Source organism: Chionomys nivalis, chromosome 13 (genome assembly GCF_950005125.1).
Source record: "Chionomys nivalis chromosome 13, mChiNiv1.1, whole genome shotgun sequence".
Classification (NCBI taxonomy): domain Eukaryota; kingdom Metazoa; phylum Chordata; class Mammalia; order Rodentia; family Cricetidae; genus Chionomys; species Chionomys nivalis.
In genome coordinates this window covers 51,609,997-51,634,202 of record NC_080098.1, presented here as the reverse complement: position 1 = coordinate 51,634,202, position 24,206 = coordinate 51,609,997, and the positions used below count along the sequence as shown (strand labels likewise).

At 43.6% G+C, this 24,206-nt stretch overlaps 1 protein-coding gene across 1 annotated transcript; it reads left to right on the top strand.

Annotated features, from left to right (window-relative positions):
- Positions 1 to 1,892: 1,892 nt before the first annotated feature.
- LOC130885534 (enoyl-CoA delta isomerase 2-like) lies at positions 1,893 to 23,950 on the top strand. The gene is made up of 8 exons (XM_057787069.1): positions 1,893 to 1,979; positions 7,891 to 7,977; positions 10,480 to 10,668; positions 12,678 to 12,747; positions 14,742 to 14,841; positions 15,779 to 15,899; positions 22,212 to 22,355; positions 23,717 to 23,950. The coding sequence occupies exons 1-8, from the start codon at positions 1,893 to 1,895 to the stop codon at positions 23,870 to 23,872; spliced, it is 954 nt and encodes a 317-aa protein (XP_057643052.1). The 3' UTR covers positions 23,873 to 23,950.
- The last annotated feature ends 256 nt before the right edge of the window (positions 23,951 to 24,206 follow it).

Genomic DNA, 24,206 nt, shown 5'->3' with positions numbered 1-24,206 from the left:
TTCTCTGCTTCTCTGAGCTAGCAGGTTGTCACCCTAGCATCTGACTCTTGAGACTTCATTGATAAAATATAAAGAGGGAGACTTAGTCCAAAAAAAACCCATTTTCCTCCCTATGTGGAGGTGGCTTGGGCAGCAGTGTGGGACAGGAAGGCTCCCCTGGGGCAGCGGCCTCAGCAGCGAGGTGACAGTGGCTGCAGATTCCTAGTCAGCAGTTGAGGTAGTGGTAGACTCAGGTGCAACTGGTGTGTCACAGATAAAAACAGCAATAGCGTATGTTTCTTAATAAAATATTGCTACATTTTTATCTTTCTTTCAACAATTAGGTTCTAGGTAGCTATAATATCAAAACCTGAAAGTATTTTAAATTTTGTTTTTTTTTATTCTGATAATCTTAGTCTGCAGTGTTCAGCTTTATGAAAATGTGAATAGAAATAACCATTATGATTTTGACAAGTTACTAGTGCCTGATGCCTATCATATTTTATCCCTTGAAAATGATGCCAGGGACCAAAGATGAGATTGCTACTGCTGTCTTCACAGGCTGAGACCCCAAAACGGGAAGAGTAAAGCTTTCCTGGAGTAAAAAGACTAGGAAGTGCCAAAGAGTCAAGTAAGAAGCCAAGCAGAGTCCAGGACCACCACACCCCAGGAGCCAACTATTGTCCAAAGCTCCTGTTCAGTACAAAACCTCCGTACAACATATGGAAAGAGACTATGTTACAATCCTTAAATTAGGAGTGGATTAGGAAGGGCTGGAGAGATGGCTCAGTGATTAAAAGATATGGCTGCTCTCCCAGAGGATCCATGTTCAGTTCCCAGCAGCCACATAGCTCCCAACCTTTCTGTAATTACAGTTCCAGGAGACCCGATGTACCCTTTTTGCCTCTGTGGGTGCCAGGAACATATGTAGTACACACCCATATAAATAAGTTAATTCTTATAAAGTGGATCATGAAAAGCCACCCAAATACAGAGAAGCAGCTTTCCCTGGCTGGGAAACACAGCACTGTTGGCTCCTCTAGTGAGGAGGAGATTCTTGCTCCCAAAGCAGAGCTCTGTTTGGTGAACACTGTTGTGGCTATGATGTGTCCAGCTAGACATTAGTCCAAGAAAACAAATGACAACAACAAAATAAAGGGCTCCCTGAGGGTTAAAGAGAGAAGAAAATGCCAAAGCTAAGAAAAAGTGTTCTAGACTGAGAGATAGGTTAGTGGAAGCACACTGGCTGCTCTTCCAGAGGATCCAGGTTTTATTCCCAGCAGCCATATGGCAGCTCACACCCATCTGTAACTTCAGTTCCAGGGCATCCAAGCAGTCACACATGCAGTGCACAGACATTCATGCAGGCTAAACATCTATACACATGAAAATGAGTCTTCTTTTTTTAAAAACAAATTCTCCTTGATTCTGTGCTTGAACCTCAAGTCTCAGGTTCATGCACAGGACAGATGCAAACAAACGTAGCAAAGCCTTGGAAAATCGCAGTGGGACCATCACCACCACTCACAGGAAGTCACAGTGGGATGGTCAACACCACTCACAGGAAGTCACAGTGGGACCGTCACCACCACTCACAGGAAGTCACAGTGGGATGGTCAACACCACTCACAGGAAGTCACAGTGGGACCATCACCACCACTCACAGGAAGTCACAGTGGGACCGTCACCACCACTCACAGGAAGTCACAGTGGGATGGTCACCACCACTCACAGGAAGTCACAGTGGGATGGTCACCACCACTCACAGGAAGTCACAGTGGGATGGTCAACACCACTCACAGGAAGTCACAGTGGGACCATCACCACCACTCACAGGAAGTCAAGAATGGAACTGTTGTCTGAGTCACTTACTAAAACAGTCCTCCACTTGAAAGTTTCCAAGAACAGAGGCCATGCAGGGTTACAGTCACAGTGTCCATGACACGGTCCACACTCATTTGGCATATGGAAGGCTGGCCAGTCACAGTGAGAAGGAGAAGGTGAGTCAGTCCCATGATTACCCAGATGTTGGAACTGTCGCACAGTAAGCAGATCTTCTAGCTGTCCCAGATGGCCAGGAAAATCACATGTGATTACATGTGAAATTTCAGCTGATTAAGTAAAGCCAGGTAGAAATTTTCATGTTTGAAGCATAATGCCTACTAAACACACACACACACACACACACACACACACACACACACACACACACCATAATATAGTAGCTGTGATGGCTCTTTTTGTTTGTCAACTTCCCTATATCTGGAGTTGATGAAAACCCAAGCTGCTGGGTATAACGGTGAGAATTTTTTCTTGGTTAGGTCATTCAAGGTGAGGACACCCATCCTAAATCTGGGCCACACCTGATGGCACTTATATAAAGGACATGGAAGAGGGAAGCTCTTGCTCTTTGCCTGCTTGCTCTCTCTTGCTGGCAAGTTCTTCCCTTCACTGGTAGTAGAGCCTACTTCTGGAGTCCAGTGTATGTGGAAGACCATCTGAGATGTCCAGGGAAGTGATACAAGAGCCCCCATAGATACCAAAATGTGCTGACTCAAATCCCTTATAGAAAATGGAACAGCTACCCATATCATCCCATGTACCTTAAATGGTCCATGCATTGGCTATAATACCTAGAAAAACTATAAGTGCCATGCAAATAGTTGGTACATTCTATTGGTTAGGGACTAACGAACAGAAAATTATGTACGTATTTAGTACAAGGTTCGACTGGGATTTTGCAAATATTTTTGATTTATGGTTGGTGGAATCCACAGATAATGACACCATGAAATGGTCTTTATTTACTGCACTTGGAAATGACTGCATCAATGGCCAGTAGGGGGTGCCATAGAAGTGTTTCTGGTGTGGGAGAAAATGAGTAACAAGAGTAGAAGACAACCAAAGTCCTTTCTAGACCTAGGATGCCTTTGTTTACAAACACAGCAATTGCAATAGCCCATCCCCCACACCTCACAATGAGCATCCCTAGGGAGAAGTCCTTCCCACCTGAGCCACAGCTCATACCAGGCAGCCTTGGATAAGAGAAGCTACCTCAGCTGCTCCTTTCCCTTTCCCCCTCACTGCTCTGTGCTATTGCCAGAGTGACTTCACATTCACTAGAGAGTTTATTACATCAAGGTCTACCTTCTAGTCTTCCTGAACACTAGCCTTTCTGTGGAACATCCTTTTTCTAGGACCTTAGACACAGTAGGAGCTCGATTATTACCTGAATGTCTACTTTAGGTCCATTGTTCTTCAGGATTGGAAGTGATCTGAAGGCCTGTTGTTTCCATGACCATTTCACACTTCACTGAGCTACTCCTAGCTTTCTGCAGCCACTTCCATTCAGGCGAGAGTTACATCTACATGCATGATAAACACACGTTCTATCTTTTACCAAAATGCATCTGAAGGCAGTCAGATGTTTTTCAGCTTCTAAAATTCCTCAAATGGTGTTGTCTCAAGAAACTATGTGGATCTTTGTAGTCCCCAGAGGATAGAGCAGAGAGGGTTTACCCTGAAGATCAACTTGTGTGCAGGGAAGGGAGCTTGCAGAGTTAGGATGTTCCTCCCACCCCTGACTATCACTAAGCTCTTGCTTCACTTCCTGAAGTGAGACCTTTGGGTTTGATTCTTGGTTTTCTCTGTAAACAGAAGATTTACAGGGAGACCTCTCCCCAACTCCCCAAAAAATCTGTTACTATGGCTGTGGCAAGGAAACCATGAATATGTGAGGAATACGAAGGCAAATGGAGCCAATGTTTATTTCTGAGATGTCTTTCTTTTCTAAATTATAAGCATTTGGAGTAAGGGAGGATCCCAGAAGTGGGTAAAATTCAGCATGCTATTTTTAGCATCATTGAATAAATTTGTGTGCTGTGATGTGAGACACAGATGCACAGCATAATCAGAAAAAAAAAGAGACAAAGAGAAAACAAGTTGATTCTGGGAGGAAAAAAATGCTTAGTAATTGTGTTAGTGGAATTTCAGATTTTGACTGCTAGCTGCTGTCCTGAAAACCTGGAAGTCAGACAGAATCAGGAGGAAATAGATTTACTCCTGGTGGCCTGAGGCAGAAGAGCTTGTTAGGAAACAGGGCTGAGAGAGGGCAGCTTCTGGAAGCCTCCTCTCAAACCCCTGGTTCTAATTCCATCACACTGCTGACACCTGGAGCTTCTACATAATGAGCTGCATACCCTGGAAAAGGAGCTGTGCTGGCCTTTCCGAGAGCATCTCAAACAAGACTGTTTAACAAGACTAGGCCCTAGTCCACACTCCTGTGATCTAGGTGTTATTAAGAACCCCATTGATGAACGTTTTCTCTTTACTAGTGCCCCCTTCTCAAGCTTCAAGCATGCACAGAGCACCTGCAAACAGTCTCCTCTTCAAGGGCAGAATCCTGTAGAAAACACAGGGATCCCAGCAGCACGCACTGTCCCTGACCACTGAACTCAGCTACAGCTGATTAGCCTCACAGTCCCTGGGTCACACACAGCTGCTGCTGAGGCACAGACATAACATCCCTCTCCCGATGTAGGCGCTCGACTCCATCCGAGAGTCCTCTTGTCTTTCTGCTTCATTCCCACCATCCTGCAAATGAGTCTGAGGGCCACTCTTCTGTCTCCTGAGTAGAGGACCCTGAGTCATGAAGGAGCTCTTGTGTCTCTCAAGCAGATGAGCCCCCTGCATCCCTGAGGATGATCATCAGGTCACCCAGTCAGCTGCATGGGTTCATTGCTGCTGCCAGTGACAGGCACTGAGGAAAACAGCAGAGTCCCTCCTGCCTCAGATCTCCATCTTCAGGGGCGTGTGGCAGCACAAAGGGGGTTTATGAGACAAATGGGGGTTACATTAAGACAATGGTCAAGAGCCCGTCACAAGGGGGATCTTCTTCCCAATAACTGTTTTCTTCCTCATCAAAATCAATTAGCTCTCTGGGTACCAGTGTTAAAGACACGTTCACTTTTTTCAGCTGGAACCATGAAATGAGAAAGTAAGAGGTCATTACCAAGGTCCCTCTTTTGACTTAGAACACTCTCTGGAGGGGCAGGTTGTTAAAGATGAAGCAAAAGAAAAGCATATTGCATACACTGTAATCCCAGAAAGACTGAACTATCCTGATTTAGAACCCAACCTGGACTATGTTCAAGACCCTAGCTTAAAGGGCGGTGGGAGGAATAAGAAGAGAGAGTAGACAGGGAAAGAGAGGATGGGAGGGGAGAGAAGAGAAAGGGAGAAGAGAAGAGAGGAGAGAAAAGAACAGGAAAGGAGAGAAGAGGAGAGGAGACGAGATTGTCATGGTATACACCTGCAATTCCAGCTCTAGTGATTTCAAGGCAGGAAGATGATTTTATGGTCATCCTGGGAATAATAAAATAATAATAATAATAATAATAATAATAATAATAATAATAATAATAAAATGTGGTAAAGGTATCAGCGGATTTTTTTATCCAGTGGATATTGTATCATTTTACAAGTGGTTTGACTTGTAAAATGCTTACCGATGAAACATGAAGCCCTAGATTCGAACCTGTTTTTGTCAAATAATCCAGAACTTGGAGATGGAGGAAGGGTGATCAGAAGTTCAAGATCATCTCAGCTATGCAGAGACTTTGAAATAAGCCTGAGACGCATGAGGCCTTGTCTCAAAACAACAAGATTAAAGATGAGGGAAGGTTGGTAAGAGATAGAAACAGAACCCAAGTTTGTTCCGTCACAGTTACACAGGTTTGTTCATCTCAAGCAGGATCATGAAACTGAAGCAGGAGACACGAGGGAGAACAAAGGGTACAGAGACTCTTTCGAGATTAACTGAGTCATAATAGGCCCCTTCCCCCTGCAATTATATGTGCGTATGATTTTCCCCGTCCCACTTTCCCTGGTGCTTTCGTCACAGGAACCTGGCACAAGTCCAATTCCTTTGCCTGCGCTGTGACTCACAGACAAAGAAATGCCTGTGAGCATAAAATCAGTTAACACTGTCTGACAGCTTACCCACAGGTGACAATTGACCTGAAGTTGTCATCAGATGTGGAAACACACAGGTCAGACAGAAGCTTTCAACAGTTCACTTACACACAACAAACAGCCAGTGTTTACTGTCAAGCAGGGTGCCCAGAGATGGGACATAGCAGATGAGGGCTGAACAAATTGCTAGTCTGAGATAAACTTAGTGACATCTGTCTTAGGAAATAGGCCAGCTCTGGAGAGAGTAGGATCATAGGAGGAGACTAGAGTGAACCAGGGGGTCAGAGACACCTCACGTCAAACAGTGTCTGGATGGAGAAAGCATGGGCTGCAGAGACCCAGAGAGGCTGGACACCCATTTCCAAACAGGAAGAACAGGCAGGGATGTCTACTTGCAACCCAAGGCTGAGACAGGAGGATCAACACAAGTTCAAGTAGGGCCTTTATAGTGAGATTCTGCCTCAAAACAAATGGTTTTAAATAAAAAATAAAGAGCTGTACACCATAGTGCAAGCCTATAATCCTAGAACTCAAGAGGCAGGAGCAGGAGGATCACCAAATATTGGAGACCAGCCTGGGATACACAGTGAGACTATCTCATAAAAAGCTAACATAATGGATAAATGACTGTGTGAATGAATGAATGGAAAGGGCAAGCAGGAGAGATGAGTAGACATTATGGGCCAAATCTCTAAGGCCTTCATCATGTGTTACACTAAGAGGTTTGGGTTACTTATTAGGCAAAGGGACCCACTCAAGATTCCAGTGACAGAGGAAGGATCAAGAGACTGTCGTGAGTCATGTCAGTGTCTTGGTCCATTTTGTGTTTCTACAACCAAAAGCCTCCAACTGGGTAAATTACAGACAACAGAAGCCACTTCGGCATTCTGGAAGCAGGGATGTCTAATTGTCAAGGTTCTGGCAACCGGCCAGGGCCTTCATGCTGTTTGTTAATGTCTCACCTTAGTCACTACTCAAAGGTCTTGTCCCCAAATGCCATCGACACAGGAATTGAGAGATGTTTCCCAAATGAGAACTTTGGGCCACAGTTCAAACACAGCTGTCAGATTTACAGTGTAGGGAGATCAGTCAGAGGGCAGGAGGAAAGCAGGCTGCAGAGGTGGGAAGAAAGCAAAGCCAGTCAGGGCTGATCAAGTTACAGCAATGCAGAAACAGTGAGACCTGAGGAAAGACTGAGTGGGGTGGGGGAGGGGGAGACAAACTCAAGAAACAGCTGTGGAAGGACAACAGATCCAGAGAGGGAGCCCGCAGTGAGATGAAGGAATTCAGACTGCTTTCAGATTCCTAACTTTTGCTGTTGGTTGGGCAACGCTGTCAGACTTTATGCCGTCTAGGGAAGTGTTTTTCCCTCACAAGGCAACTGGCCTCGGCACTGAACTGTTTTAAAGGGAACTGCAAGAGCCCAAGAGCCCTCAACTTCTATATAGGGCTCCCTCATTGAACCAGTGATCCCAGCATCCTGCCCACTGGCCCCTGTACCCAGAACCCTGCCAGCAAGCCCAGCACCCTCTGCGTCCAGCATCCTCCCCTCTATGCCTAGCACCAGGTTCCCTGCCTCCTGCGCCAAAGCCCACCCTACCTTCTGCATCCTATCCCCTGAGCCCTATTTTCTGAACCCAGTTCCCAGATTCCGGTGACTGCACTCTACACCCTTAGACTTTTGCTTGCCCAAAGCGCCCTGTCCTCCTAGTCCAGAGCCAAGCGCTTGCCTCAGCTCTCTCTGCTCCGCTTCTTTAGCAACCAAGCGCCTATCCGGAAAGCTCGCTCATAACCACCTCAGACCACACCCCGAACCTGCCTGTGCCGAGGCCTCACTTACTGGCTCCACCTTCCCCTGCTCCCTGAGACCCTAGTTTCACTCACAGCCCAGACTCACGTCTGAATCCGCCCCTGCCTAGCTCCTCCCACCGGTTCCAGCCTTTCTTAAGCGTCAGGACTCTGGGTTGCCTCAATGTTGGCCTTAGCTTCCGCGACCTAGAGATTGGCGCGGTGCTGGTGTCCGAGGTAAGCTTTTAGCCTCCGTTGTCTGGTCCAAAGTTGTCAGCCGGGTTTGTCACCCACCCGCGGAGTCGCCCGCTCTATCTGGTCTGGTTAGCAGGAAAGCAGGATACTCCTTTTGTGGTTTTCCAGCGAGAGAGCTCTAAAGAGTAACGTCGCATGTCCCGAAGGGTAAGGATGAGCTTCTCAGGATGACTGCCAAGCCTGAATGAGCCGCGATCTCTGGTACCGGCAGCTCCTATTCCTGCCGACCCAGCCTGGATCTTCCTTAGGATGCTCGGAGCCGTGTGTCCAAGATTGCTAGTTAGCTGGGAGTTACACACTGGCAGACCGTTATCAGCAGTGTAGGTTTTAAACAATTGGTTCGCTATGTTGAGAGAAGTGGCTGGACAGAGTGACCAATGTGTAACAGTACAAATAATCTACGCATCAGGAGCAAAGCCAGGAACGTGGTGCTTGCAGTAAAGCGCCGGCATGAGAGACTTTCTTAAAAGAAAACCTACCTTGGTTCATTTGAACAAGTTCGTACCAGTCTGTGGAAAGTTGTTTACATGAGCCATTCTTGGACATTTTAAACCTTCCTTTCCTTTCTCCTTGGAAAAATGGCCCTTGTCGGGTTAAAACAAAATGAAGACTTTTATTTTTTGAAGGGAAAAAATAATCTGTAGACAGATTTTATTCAGGAAACATTTGAAGCTGGCTTGCTGGGACAGCAGAGAGAAAAGAGAGATAAACATGGCATTTTGCTCTATAGGGTTTGAGGCAAATCAACAATCCTGCAGCAGAAATGAAGGGCTAGGGACAAATAGAAACTGCTGTTTGTAGTCTCCTGCAAGTCTTTAGCTTCCCGGGTGCTCAGATGCATCTGGCAACCGAGGATGAGAGTCAGTGAGCAGGACGTCGAAAATGTAGTGAACCAAATGGAACTCTTGAAAGAGGATTCAGGAAACCAAGTGAAGCTAAGACCGTGCACTGGATAAGCAGTGTGACCCTGAGATCTGGTGTTGCTTAAAAACATTTTGAGGGAGTTGGAGAGAGGGCTCAGCTGTTAACAGCACTTGCTGCTCCTCTGAGAGAATCCAGGTTTGGCTCTCAGCACCCACATCCCCTTCCACAGCCCTCTCTAATGCCAGTTCCAAACCTCTGTGGGCACAAGGCATGCCCCTGGTACACACACAGCCAGAAAAAACACTCAAATACCTAAAAAATATCTTTAAAATTTTTTGAGTTCCTTTTAACATGCAACTTGAATGTTTGGGTGGCATTGCTGACCCACTTTGGGGTGCATACATGCAGGTTGCAGGTTTTGTTTTGTTTTGCTTTGGGGGGGGGGATTGAGACAGGGTTTCTCTCTAGCTTTGGAGCCTGTCCTGGAACTAGCTCTTGTAGATTCACAAGCTGGCCTTGAACTCACAGAAATCCACCTACCTGCCTATGCCTCCCGAGTGCTGGGATTAAAGGCGTGTGCCACCACTACTTGGCTTGTTTTGCTTTTTATATGATGATTAGGCCTTGATATACTGTTAAAGTACAGAACAGCCCTGAATATCCCTACTAAATAAAAGACCTAACAGCTTGGCCCTTGTTTGATTCTCTCTGATTAGCATAAATCCACAGAAAAGATACTTTAGCAAATTGGGCAACTTTGAATCTGGACTGAGTTTTAGAAATTATCTGGGGGGGGGGTTCTGGTTATTGTTAATGGTGCCATTGGTTACAAAGTAGAATGTACCTTGAGAAATGCATAATAAACAGTCAACGTGGAATTAGAGCGGTGTGTAGGATGTTTTAGATCCCTCGTAATAAGCACAAAAGAAAGTAGGTAAAGTACGTGATATAAATTTTAATAAGTGTTCTATTGGATTAATTACCTATTGTAACGCAGCCTCTTGTGAATGTTTGGAAACTGTTGCAATCATAGATGGGACTTTAGAATACAATATGGATTTCCAAATGTTCTGACTTTTGAAAATTAGCTCAGCATTTTCACTTCCTGTGAAAGCTGTGATAACAAATTCAAAATTACCGAACTCAGGATCTTAGAACCACCCTCTCCACCCTCTCAAAGGCTTTCTCTTGCATACTGCATATCAACCACCCCTGTGCTCTCTACAGACTGCAGAAGACACTGGAATATGCCTAAATCAGGTGTGCCTGACTTTGACAATAAAACCAAGCAGGGTGCATGGAAGGTAAACTTATTCTACTGTAATAGACTATAGGACAGCAGGCTTAGTTTCTCAGTGAATGGCTATTCTCAGTTTTTTTGAAGTTTTTTTTTTTCTTTTTCTCATTATTGTTGCTAAGATTGGTGCTGTACTCACAATCAGGACTCGGCCTCCCAGTGGCTGGAGTGACACATATGGGTCACCTGTCCCAGCACCTTTGAAGTTGCGATGCACCGCTATTGAATCAAAGACTCTGCTCTTTATTGCATAGTGGTGTTTATTAGCATAGTATGCTTCTCAAGTTGTTTAGGTTAAAGACTGAGGTCTTCGCCATCCACAGGAAACTGCCAGGCAGAACTATGCAGATCTGGTGTACAGTGTGAGTCGCTCATCTGAAGCCTCTAGCCAGGGCAAAAGTGGAGCTGATGCGAAAGTCCAGGAGTCTAAGGACATTGTGGTAACATCTGAAGATGGAATCACGGAGATCACGTTCAATCGGCCCTCCAAAAAGAATGCCATAACTTTCCAGGTGATGCTCCTGCCAGGGCACGGACACACTTTTCTTTCTTCTATTTCTTTAACTAACACAACTGTAGAATTTGAGCATTATTCCTATTTTTTGTGGAAGGAGATTAAAGTATTTGGCTTGACTGAGCAATTTGGGCATTGTTTAGAACTGGGGAGATTCTGGTAGGTTCTACATATCCAGGAGACAATGAAGCTTTGCTATGAATGGAAACACAAATCAGTTAAATCAGTTTAAATAAAAGAGTATTGGTAGAGATACACAGAGACCCCAAAAGGGAGATAAGCCTCCCCAAAGAGTCTTTACGTCACTGCCTTCTAAGCTTTTCTATGCTTGTGAACCCTAATTTTATACAAGAAGGGGGGGGCAAAAATGTTACAGAAGAAGAGGAGAGAGGGAGGGGAAGTGTAGTGGCATTTCATTTGTATTTTAATAAATAAAACTTGCCTAAAGTTCAGAGAGTAAACAAGCACACTGATCAGTCTTACACACTAGGCAGTGGTGATACACACCTTTAATCCCAGTAGCCACACTATTTTGCCATGGAAACCGGGTGATAGTGGTGCGCACCTTTAATCCCAGCATTGGGGGGAATCTAAAATGGGAGGACACAGCTCTCTCACACAGTCTCATTCTGAGATTCCAGGAGGCAGGATCGCCATTTCAGACTGATGTTGAGGTAGGAGCTGGTGGCTGGTTGCTTTGCTTCAAATGCTTTTCTAACCTTCAAGTTGAACCCCAATTTCTGTCTCTGGGTTTTTATTAGTCATTCTACAGGAAAGGGAGGGGAGGGGGAAGAAGAGAGGAGAGGAGAGGGGTTTTCGGCCGAACATTAATAGCTTTATTTGAATGAACTGCTTCCCAGGGCAATTGGAAATTTCTCCTTGAACTACACTGATAATAAGTTAATCATTTAGCAGATGCTTGGAGGTGAACTGGAGGTCAAGGCTGCCATCTGCAGTGTGGGACAGCATGCTCATTTGAAGCCTTAAGAATCTTGTAAAGTGGCTGGTGAACCTTCAAATTGATAAGGCACTTAATTCTGAGAACGTCATGTTTGCCCTGAGACTTCTCTGTAAGGAGGGTAGTTACAGCTACACACTACAGCATACAAGAATCAGGACTTCCTGCACAGAGATTTATATATGCTTGCAAGACCTTATCACCATTATTTAATGAAATAGTTCAGCAGGTTGAGAAGTAACTTGGTAAGTTCTTATAGCTGGTAAGCAGGAGAATCTACATTGATCCATCTCTTTCCTGGTCCCGGCTCTACCTAGACACCTTGGCTGCTGTAATTTTCAGGAATTATTTCCTGTCCCCTGCCTTGAAAGAAACAGTCTCATCATTATTCACGTATTAAGTTCATGCTTCTACATTCCAGTGTCTTTACAAATACTCACCCCCTCGTAACTCTTTCCCACACTGAATCTTATTAAAGCAAAATCTATGCTAATTTTGAAAACACGACAAAACTGCAGCAAGATTTTCAGAGATGTTCAGCGCTGGTGCCCTTGTTTCCAGCACAGAGAAATCCAACCTCTGCGTTAGTTGTGGTTTCCCAGACTGCCCAGGATACATCCCCTTCCTCAAAGCCACAGTTGAGAAGCTGTTTCAGGGACAGTTTTCTCAGCCACCTTTCTTCTCTCCTGCTGCAGCAACCTCAGCAGTTCTAGCAAGCTGTGTGCTACTCCATGCCCCTCCTTCGCCCCATCCCTCTTGGAGCACAGTAACTGTCCAGTGCAAAGTTCAGGAACTAAGTCTCTCTTGCTCACCTTTGGACAAAGTGGTTATTTGGTGCATCTGCCACAGCACCTGTACATCATGTGCACCCAGCCGTTGTTAGAGGAGTGGGAATCCTCTCAGGCAGCCTCTTTTTTAGCATCAAAACATAGTCTCTATGAGTGTTTAGCACTCTGTTGAGAGAAGGCTTCCAGACTGATATAGTGTTGGTCCACTGGATGGTGGAGCTCATTTTCATTGTTCTTTTATCTGCCTTTTCATTCACATAGATGTATCAGGAGATTATGCTTGCACTTAAAAATGCTAGCAGGGATAACTCAACAATAACTGTTTTCACAGGTAAGACTTTCCTAGACTTAATTTCTTCTTTAGGAAGTCTCTTAGTATATAAGGAATTGAGTGATAATGTTTGAAGGTCTTTTTCAGTGTGCAGTGGTCTAATTTATAAGTAAACCATAACATCATGGATGTAGAATAACTATGCTTTGATAATTATTCATGATAAATCATATGTCCCAACCTGACTGGTATAGTAAAGTTCATTGTGGCTGTCACAAAAGTCAGGGCATAAAACAACTCAGCTGTCCAAAAACGGATGAATAGACAGCTTTTGTTTATCCATAAATTCTGCTCAGTAATAAAAACATGTGTATCAAACGTATCTTTAAAACAAGATTCAGAAAAATCAAGAATATAAAAGTATGCATTGTTTGGCTCAACTCATGCAAGTTCTACAATATTGGAGAGAGGTTCTGCTCTGTTGACTGGTGGAGTCTGGATATGACTGCCTCCGGCAGCTGGGATGGCAGGGTAAAAAACATTTGGAGCATTCTGAGGCGTCTGTGCAGTAGCCCCTCTTAACTGAATGCTCCTTTCGGTTGTTTTGCCTCCCAAAATTTCAGTTATGTGTTGTACCCTTGGTCTAAAAATAAGTAGGAGTGTCTAGAAAATTCACAGTATGTTTTAAATAACTTTATATAGCATATTGTTATTATTAAAGTTTGTTACTGTAAATATCTTACCTAATCTATATGTTGAACTTTGTCACAGGTATGCACGTACAGTCACCCTCAGCACCCTCTGGGAACTAGTCCATGACTCTCATCAATATAGTAATTTTCACATTCATGTTCCCTGTATAAAATCATCTGGTATTTGCATAGAAGGCCCACACATCCCAAGGATCTTGGATCCCCTCTGGGTGTCTTACAATGTCTAACACAGAATGATGCTATGTCAGTATTCATTGTTTAGGAAAGAACAGTCACAAGGAAGAAATATTCAGTCAATATTCAGTACAAATGATTTTTTTTTTTTGGTCCTCAAATGTTTTCTGTTGGTTGAATCCATAGATGTAAAACCTGAGGGTATAGAGGATAAATAGGAAAGGAGAAAAACACACTACATACGTTAGTGCCTGGTACCATCCCCATGTTTCAGGGATTTGTGGACCATCTTGGAATCTATCTTGTGTGAATAAGGGAGAATCACTGTGTCTTGTTTTGGGTTGGGATCACTCCAGTGTTTACAGTTATCAAAACTATTTAGGGTGCTAGGGAAGTAGGCTGAGATGGAGTGCTCACCTATCATGCAGGAATCCCTGGGTTTAATTCCCAGCAGGGGTATTGTGACACAGGACTTCAATACTGACAGTCCATAGGTGGGAGCAGAAAATCAGCAGCTCAGAGACATCCTCAGCTACATGGGGAGTTTGAGGCCAACCTGGGCTCCTTGAGATCTTGTCTCAAACAAAACTCATTAAAAAGTAACCTTTTCATTGTAAGCAAACTATACTTTAATAAGCACATACCTTCAATGGGTCTAAAGATAGAGATAATGGTTTTTATTGTAATCTAGACAGTCCCACACAGTCTGTCCACTCATCTTGACTATAGCAGCCCCCCCCCCCCGCCGCGCCCTGCACCCTGTTCTTTCTCTGCTTCAGCGCTGGGGGCTCTTCTTTCAGGCTGTTGTGTAGACCCTGGAGACCACAGACACAGAATCTCATTTGCACTGTCCCATCTCTGCTAGCCTTGCCTGTTGTTCAGCTCTCAGTCCAGCTGCCCCTTCCTGTGTGAGCTCCACTCTAAACACCACAATAGACTGAGCCTGCTCCATAGTCATACCACGTGGCCATCTGTCATGTTCTAGTCACACCATCTGCATTGACTTAGGTTCTTTAACACCCATGTCTTGCTAGTCCCTACTGTGTGAATGAGGTTCACTAGTGTTCTGCTAGTGACTGGCTGAGCCCTGCAAACAGCAGATGCACATAGCTCTAGAATGAGTTGGAACATGAAGGAATCGTGGCTCTGTTGATTGACTGTTCGCAGGAGCTGGTGACTATTACTGTAGTGGGAATGACCTAAATAACTTGATTAATGCTACTGGTGAAATCCAGGAGTTAGCTATAAAGTGTGCTATGGCACTGAGGTAAGTGTGACATTTGTCTCATACCAAAGGATTCATTCTCCTCCCCACCCCACTTCCCCCTATGTGTTTATGGTATGCTTGTTCATTTACGTGTTTCACATGTGTGTAGGCCCAGGTGTTTGCGGGTATGTATATACATATGGATGCTGAGTCCTAGGTAGACATTAGAATCATCTTTGATTGTTTTTCCTCTTTGTTGAGACACATTTCCTTAAATACAGAGTTCGTACACATGGCTAATCCTGCTAGCCAGCTTGCTCTAGGTTCCACCTTCTGAGGCCAGAGTTCTGAAGCAGGTCTCCACACCCAGACAGCATTTATGTGGGTTCTGGGGACCCAAGCTTCACTCCACTTCTCATACTTGATTGGCAGATGTTTTAAATGATGAGTCATCTCCTCATCCCCCAACAGTAAACAGTCACTGTCTGTGCTGAGTCACTTAATCATGATCGCCATAGATCCCCCTCTTCATCCTGCCGTCTCATGAGGTTGAGTGCAAAGTGTACGGTGAGGAAGAGGCAGAGGGGGTCTGAGTTCCCACACAGCAGGGTGAATAGACAGTGTCTGCAGATGCTGGCTGTGCACTGGAAGGAGTCTTGAAAGCTGTTGAAGGAGGGTTGGGGCTTCACCTTCCTATCCCAGTTCTGCCAAGTCTCTCAGTCCCCCTGAGCTGTGATATGCAGTTATGCATGTAGTCACCCATCATGATGTCTCAGGCCACAGTTGGCCCACAGCCTTGAACTCACTGTCCAGGAAACAGTGTGAATCAGGCTCAGCTTGTAGGAGTCATGGTCTGACCTCCCATTTACAAGGCTCTTGGTTTAGCCTGGGAAGGTGACCCTTTAGAGAGGTGTCAGCTTTAATGTATACAATCCTTTCTATAGTTAGGTAGTACTACTTTGAAATATGTATTGCTTTCCTATTTCCATTTCTGTAGGGCACTTGTAAGCGGTTTTATAGACTTTCCCAAACCTCTGGTAGCAGTAGTAAATGGCCCAGCTATAGGACCCGCCGTCACCCTTCTGGGACTATTTGATGCTGTCTACGCATCTGACAAGGTAATTCTGTTCCTGGCTAATGAGTGAGCTCCCATGACTCTCCTTTATACTGACTAGAGACAAACATATGGCGGCTAAGGGCTGTGCCAGTTAGTTTTTATCTGTGACACAGACTGGAGTCACGTGGAAAGAGGGAAACTCAGTTGGGGAATTGCCTCCCTCAGGCTGTTCGGTGGGCTTGTCTATGGGGCATTCCCTTGATTAAGGATTGAAGTGGGAGGTTCCAGACTGCTGTAGACATTGCCGCCCATCAAATGTGGCTCTGGGCAGTACTAGAAAGCAGGCCAAGTGAACCATAGTGAGCCAACCCATAAGCACTTCTGCTCCATGGCTCCTGCCTCTGCTTCTGTTGAGTTCCTGCCTTGACTTCCTTCAATGGTGAACTGTAACCTATAACCCAAATAAACCCTTTCCTCTCCAAGTTGCTTTTGGTCATTGTTTTATCACAGCCACAGAAAACACAGCAAGACAGTGGTAGAATGCAGTCATTTAGATAGTTCTTAAAGACTCAGTCTAACTTGACAATTTGGGTTTTTTCCTTGCTTGTTCATTGATTTTCTTAAACACATATATTGCCATAAACATAACCCCAACTCTGGTGATTCTGTATTTTAATCAGAGTTTAATATTTATTCAATTTTTATTTTTAATATTGCCTCCAAATGCTCAGAGATGATTGAAAGCTTGCTGAAGAGGCTATAACCTCCACACAGGTTGCTTGGTCCTCTTTTCCTAGTTCAGGAAGCCTAGTGTTTAGTCATCTAGAGTGAGAAGGGACTGTGATCGTTTACTGCTCTCCCTCCCTTGCCTATCAAAGAACTAAAGCCCCAAGCAGTCCTGAGCCCACAACACAGTTTAGACCTGTGTTCACCATTGCATTTAGTATTTTAATTTTTATTCTTACTGTATTAAGAGACCAAAAATAAAATATTTTGAACATATGCAAAATACAAAGAAGAAGATTTAAGTTTTAAAAATTGAAAGTAGGGTTTGGATTAATAATGGAACATTTATTACCTAATGTGAGCAAGGCTCTGTTTTGGCTCCCCCAGCAGCATCAGAGAAAGAAAGGAAGGGAAGAAGGAAAAGAACAAGGCAGGAACCATTTTGTTAGGTGGGAGTGATGTGACGTAAGGGATATAAAGCAGATACATAGGACTAAAAGGATCTAATGTACAGTGTACAAATTATAGTCAATAATAGTGGACTATATCTAGGAAGTTTACCAAGTGAATAGATCTATTATAGCTGTCTCTGGCTGCGGGGGCGACTATGTGAGTTAACTGGTTCCACTAACTGTGTGCAGTTCATAGTAACACATTGTCTAGCCTTAAATACTCAGTGTGGAATTTATTATTTGGGGGAAAACTCACTTAGATGGAAACCAGTGCTAGTATTTGGTTTCTATAACTTAGCCAATCTTACCAGTGCCTGGCTTCTGAAACCTTAGGCTGTTTCTGAGTTTTGTTGTTGTAAACACAGATGTGATGACAGTTATCTTAGTAATTACCCCAGAATCATAGACCAGCAGCCCCCAGGTTCTTCTACTGCCTTCTCCTTAGGAGGGGCCAAAGTTTCCTGGCTAACCACTGAAGAGATTCCCTGGGTTTTTATTGACTTCACAAACAAATACTGTATTGAACAAGAGGCTCACATTCAACCCTATTAAAATGCCTATCACTGTGCTGTTGTCTGTGATGGATACTGGTCTTAAATACTAGCAACTAAATATGCTAGTAGGTTCTCTACTGGCAAATGCACCGTTTCCATGTGAGTTTTAAATTTTTTCAAATAGATGTATGCATGCCCACAGTGCGCAGGTACTCTCTTAATTCATATACACATTTTACACAATACACACAGCAGCCCTATGAGGTCATACTAGGTTTACAGATAGAGGAAACTGTCACAGAGAGGGTAAGGGATTGTCCCAAAACTTTTAATCATTTCATTGCTAGAACCTTAGCCCTTAACTGCATCCACCATTCCATCTTTGGAAATAGCAATGCAATAACTGCTCCTTGCCATGCTCATGTGTACCTGTTTATGTCCAATTAGCTGTGGTTTCTTTTCTGATTATATTCTTGAAGCTACGTTGTCTGTTATATTCTTTAAGGGTGTTTTCTTGACCAAAGTTTCTGGGGTGAAAAAGAAAAGTGACATTAATGAGAGTATTTTATGTTTTTATTTATATGCTACCAAATTCATATATTCTCACAAATATGCATTAAAATAACTACCATGTCTTACCATTAAAAATTAAGTTTAAGTATTTGTCTACTTACATCGGTGATTCTTTTAATAATATTTATTATCCAACAAAACTATATAAATAAACAATGTGTTGACTTTTACCTGTAATACCAACACTTAAAAAGCTGAGGCAGGAAGATTGTCATGAGTTTGAGGCCATCCTGTCTGAGCTATAGAGTAAGACCTTGTCTCATGAAAATTTTTTCTTAAGTATAGGAAAAAAAGAACATGTTTATAAAGCAATCAGTCAAAAATCCATGTAAAAATTGGCAGTGAGGAGAAATTAAAAAGACACAAGAAATGAAACATAAGGGCTCTTTAAACCACGAGAGAGAACATTAACGAGAGAGAGAGAACTCTGAGGAGTGGGCAAGACAGCTGCTCTAGCAAAGGCGTTTGTCGTTGAGTATGCACACACACACACACACACACTCACACACACACTCACAGATAGATAAATAGGCATACTGAAATTGAAATGGATGGAGATGTGTGCAGTGATGTGTGGGAGTATTCCTAGTGCTTAGGAAGCAGAGAGGACAGAAGGTCAGGAGTTGGTCATCTTTGGCCACACAGCAAATTGAAGTCCACCCTGAGCTACACAAGACCCTCTCCTACACTCTTCCTCACCACTACCCCTTCACACACACACACACACACACACACACACACACACCAAAAAAAAAAAAAAAACAAGCCAGCAGGGTGTGATAGTTCATCCTTGTGATCCCAGCACTCTTCTGTGAGGCTGAGCAGAGAACTGCTTTAAGTTTGAGGCCAGCTTGTGCTATGTAGCAAGAGCCTTTATTTTTATTTAAAAGTAATGATAAGCCACAGATCAGTAAAAAATCTTTGCATGATATTTACTTGTAACCTGTGTCTAAAAATAATTCTTATAATTCACAGCTAAAGCAAATCATTTAACTTTAAAAATATTGAGAAGCGTGTTAGCTATAACCAAAGATGTTATAACCACGTCTACTAAGTATGCAAAAAAATATATTCAGCATCATTGGCCATAAAAGACATAAACTGACAACATGAGGTACTACAAGGCATGGAGTGTCTTGATTAAGCTGCAAGAACTGCTCCTGGAGAAGCTGAACAAGTACATCTCAAAATGGGATGTCGATATCACAGTGCCTCTGGGGAAGAGGTCAGCACCATCTTTAAGGTAAACATGCACTTTTCTCACAACTAGTGATTCTACTCAAAGGTGAGAATTACCCATGAGACTTGAAAGTGTACACAAATATCCACAACTACTTCTGTGATAGACATAATCAGAAAAGGATTTGTTTCTCAGCTTCATTGAGGTATTATGTACAAATGGGAATCGTACACATTTTATCAAGCAGGTCTATGGTTCTTGACTAAACCTACTGATAATAGCCACAACTCTGGAAAGAGTGCATGTAGATTAAAAAAAGATGACACAACCACACAGCATCAGCAACAAAGAGGCAACCAGTATGCAATGCATGGGTGACTCCCAGACCTTACACTATGTGATGGGGAACAACGTTGAACATAGATTCTGTGTGTGTGATGTTCTAAAAAAGACAAGACACCAGGGACAGAAAGATTCTATGCCCATTATATGTATATATACACATAATATGTGCATAGAATAAACACATAGTATTAGTTTAAATGTCTCCATTCACAATAGTGAGCTACCACAGATAAGAACATTGGCTGTTCTTCTAGAGGATCTGGGTTCGATTCTCAGCATTCACATGGTGCCTCACAACCATCTGTAACTCCAGCCACAGGGCTATGACACCTTCTGTGTCCCTGGTCACTGCATATATGTGGTACACAGAAGTACAGGCAAAACAACCATTCATATAAAATAAAAATAGAAGGGTTAAGCCGGGCAGTGGTGGCGCACGCCTTTAATCCCAGCACTTGGGAGGCAGAGGCAGGCGGATCTCTGTGAGTTCGAGACCAGCCTGGTCTTCAAGAGTTAGTTCCAGGACAGGCTCCAAAACCACAGAGAAACCCTGTCTCGAAAAACCAAAAAAAAAAAAAAAAAAAAAAAAGAAGGGTTAAAAAAAGAACTGTGAGATGGGCACAGTAATTAATAAATATCTGTAATTTTAGCACCTGAGAGGTTAAGGTAGAGATAGTGACATCTAGGCCAGCCTGCACTACATAGCAAGACTATCTGAAACACACACACAGAGAGAGAGAGAGACAGAGACAGAGAGAGACAGAGACAGAGAGAGAGAGACAGAGACAGAGAGAGAGAGACAGAGACAGAGATAGAGACAGAGACAGAGAAAATTATGAAGTTAAAATAGTAACTCAAAATGCTTTTTTTTCTCCCCTCATCTCAAATAGGCAACATTTCATACTCCGTTTACCTCCCTCGGCCAGGGCCCAGAAGCATGCTCCTCTTACACATTTCCGAAGATAATGGGCTCAGCAAAGTAACTTAGAAAAACTTAAAATGCAGTATGTTGTCTTTGTTGCCAAGGCAATCCTGTACTCTGTCTTCTTTCCCTGGGGCAAAGTTTGCAGGATGACTATTTGCTCTGCAATATGGAAAATCCAGACCAAGGGGAGAACCGACGTAAGGGGAGGGTCAGGATATTTGCTCTGCAGTTCACGATGCAGGGACCGTGTCTGACAGCTGGTGACCTAGAGCTGGAGCACTGGTGGCAGCGGAAGACCTTGTCCTCCACAGCTGTGTGACAGTCCTTGAAGGCCTGGGACTAGGAAACCTTATAGATGTGGTCAGCTCAGGGCCACCTAACTGTGTGGACGAGCAACAACCTCTGAGATGACATGGTAACATCTTCTCTTTGGGACCATGTAAACTGCCAGAAGTCACCAGCTCTTAACAGCCCCATGAAGCCATAGTTACTGTGACTTCCAGTCAGAACTGCCTTTTACCAGTTGTTATACTGTGTGTTGAGACTCCTGTTGAGACCCCCAAGGTGGCCTACTGGCTGCTCAGGTCTAACTCTCTATTCATGCAAATCCATTGTCTGTCCTCTGGAGAGTGACTCCAAAGACAATGAGACAGAACTGAAGAGTTGGGACTGAGGGAAGGGCTTAGCAGACATTGGTTGCCATCTTCAGGGGTGTATGTGGGAGTAATGCTTGCTGACGATTAGATTTTTTTTATTGTAAATGCCCCCACATCACACACACATAATGTATATCCATACATTACATGTTTAAGATTTATTTTTAATCTTATGTATATCAGTGTTTTGCCTACATGCATGTCTATGCACTGCTTCACTCATGACCTCCAGAGGCTAGAAGACAATATTGGATCCCCGGGAACTGGAATTAGATATGATGTGAGCCACCATATGGGTTCAGGGAGTCTAACCTGGATCCTTCACAAGCACAGCCAGTGGCTGCTAATGGTTGCACCATGCATGTCTCTAGCAGCAGCATACAATAGTCTAACTTTACCATGTTGACATCACAGAGCCCAACATATTAATCAGTAAAGTTTTGAAAAGTTGAATAGTATCAGTCTTTCAGACTTCAATTGTTAGAAGTATTTACTCTTCTAAAAGAGAAATTGCAACTGTAGAGACAACATTTGCTCATTGGCCCCAGTTTTATAGAAAAGTCATTCCTGTAAAAGCAATTTGAGTATCTGTGCAGGCAAAGAAGATGCTCAGAGCTCAGCACTAGGACAACCAGACAGACAAGGGAATTTTGAATGTTTCAAAAGCTTGACCCTATGGCCATAGTTTTGCTATGCCACCCCCACCTTGTTATAATTTACAAATAGAAAACCACAGCTACTAAAAGTTCAAGTCATTTCTGCCCTGAGATTCCCATTCTTGCCTCTCCCACGCAGACCCTCACAGAAGCAGCTGGCCTTCCAGTCCCTCCCCTCAAGAGTTTTGGTCTCAGCTGTTTGTAAACCCTTGGCCAGTTGCAGCCATTAGCTTCCCTGTTCCTGTGAAAGTCAGGCAACCTTATAAGAGCCATGAGTACATTTGCATCTCCCTGCGGCTGGCTGTTCTGAAGTCAGCTGAAGCCTTGCTTTATTAAGCTGTGGTTACATCCTGCTTTGCATTGCAGGCAGCTGAGATGCTTCTCTTTGGGAAGAAGCTCACAGCAAAAGAAGCCTGTGCTCAAGGCTTCGTCACTGAAGTTTTTCCTGACAGCACTTTTGAGAAAAAAATCTGGACCAGGCTGAAAGCATATGCGAAGCTCTCACCAAATGTTAGTATTTGGTTTTTACTTATGGGGATGTGGAAATCATTTCCCAAGGGGAAAGTGTGCCTTAGGAGGACACATCCTAAGATGGCAAGGCATGTCTTTAGCTGGCTTTAAGCACCTCTAGATTTTGATGAAAGTTACTATATTGTTGGGAATAGTGATGTTTTTAAAGAGAACTTACCAGCTAGACATTTCATTTCCATGTTATAAGGTCAAATGGGACATCCTTCGTGGGGATGATTCCAGAAGGATGCCAGTAGACACTCAGCTTTTTTCCTTTGGAATTCAGGTGGGAGGTGAGGAGGTTGAGTATAATTAGGGGACCCCACTCTATAGCACATCAGTTTGTATAGGTAGTAGCTTGTGGCTGATCTTACATTCTTACTGTTGAGTGTGTGATCCTGGAACCAGAAGATTTGTATCCATCTAGGGCTGTTTAGAAATGTATAACAGAGATGCCTCACACTCACTGTGTTCATCTTTACACAGTCAGGCTTGAGAGGCCTGCACATCTAAGAAAGATTTAACAGTAACTGGGTGGTGGGAGCTCATGCCTTTAATCCCAGCACTTGGGAGGCAGAGGCAGGTGGATCTCATTGAGTTTCAGGCCAGCCTGGTCCACAGAATGAGTTCTAAGACAGGCTCCAAAGCTACACAGAAAAACACTGTCTCAAAAAGCAAACAGAAAGAAAAAAAGGAAGAAAGAAAAGAAAAGAAAAAAGAAAGAAAAAACCGAAAAGAAGAAAAGGCAGAAAGGAGGATGGAGACATGGCCTAGCAGCCAAGAGCACTTTCTGCTATTCCAGAGAGCCCCGGTTTAATTTTTAGCACCCACATAGTGGCTCACCATTTGTAACCCCAGTCCAAGGGGACCTAGCATCCTTTTGTGGCCACTGTAATCACTACATGCGCACGGTACGTACACATGCAAGTAGTCAAAACACACATACACTCAAATAAACAATTTGTAAAACTAGAAATAGCCAGGAATAGTGGTGTGCTACTTTAATTCCTACACTCAAGAAGCTGCAGAAGGTGGATTTTATTTTTTTTAATTTATTTATTATGTATATATAGTGTTCTGGAGACCAGATCTCATTATAGATGGGTGTGAGCCATCATGTGGTTGCTGGGAATTGAACTCAGGACCTCCGGAACAGCAGTCAGTTCTCTTAACCTCCGAGCCATCTCTCCAGCCCAGAAGGTGGATTTTATGATTTGGGGGCCAGCCTGGTCTATATAGGTGCTCTAGACCAGCCAAGGCCATGTAGAGAGACCCTACCTCCAACAAACAAACAAACAAAAAAGAATCATATAATATTATTCCTGTTTGAATAACTCTTATTCTTGGTTTCATTGCAACAGAGCATGAAAATTTCCAAAGAGTTAATGAGAAAAAATGAGAAGCAAAAGCTACACGCTGTTAACGCTGAAGAGAGCACTATCATCCAAGAAAGGCTGACATCAGAAGAACGCTCGAACGCACTCTTGAAGTTTGTATCCAGGAAAGTAAAACTGTGAAGTCCACCGCAGCAGCTAGACCTCTCAGAGGAAGGGTGTGCCGTGAGCTCTCGTTTTGGGAACTTGAACAACACGGATGTCACGGTGGTTTTTTTCTAAGTAACATAGAAGTTATGGTGAGAATGCCTTGGTCATGACAAATAAAAACTTCCATAAAACAAGCCTTAGGAATTTATGGAGGATATCCAGGAATAAATCTAACCTAGGAGGTCATAGATCTCTACAATGGAAACTTTAAATGTCTGACCAAAGAGAGAAAGTGACCAAAAGCACTAGAAAATGGAAAGGGAAACTATGGTCTTGAATTGGTGGAATGACTATTTTAAAAATGACT

Excerpts from the sequence above, each read along its gene's own strand:
- LOC130885534 (XM_057787069.1), top strand. The coding sequence starts at position 1,893 with ATGCAGGGTTACAGTCACAGTGTCCATGACACGGTCCACACTCATTTG. Across the intron at positions 12,748-14,741 it reads AACAATAACTGTTTTCACAG|GAGCTGGTGACTATTACTGT; the intron begins GTAAGACTTTCC and ends GACTGTTCGCAG. Across the intron at positions 14,842-15,778 it reads AAGTGTGCTATGGCACTGAG|GGCACTTGTAAGCGGTTTTA; the intron begins GTAAGTGTGACA and ends CCATTTCTGTAG.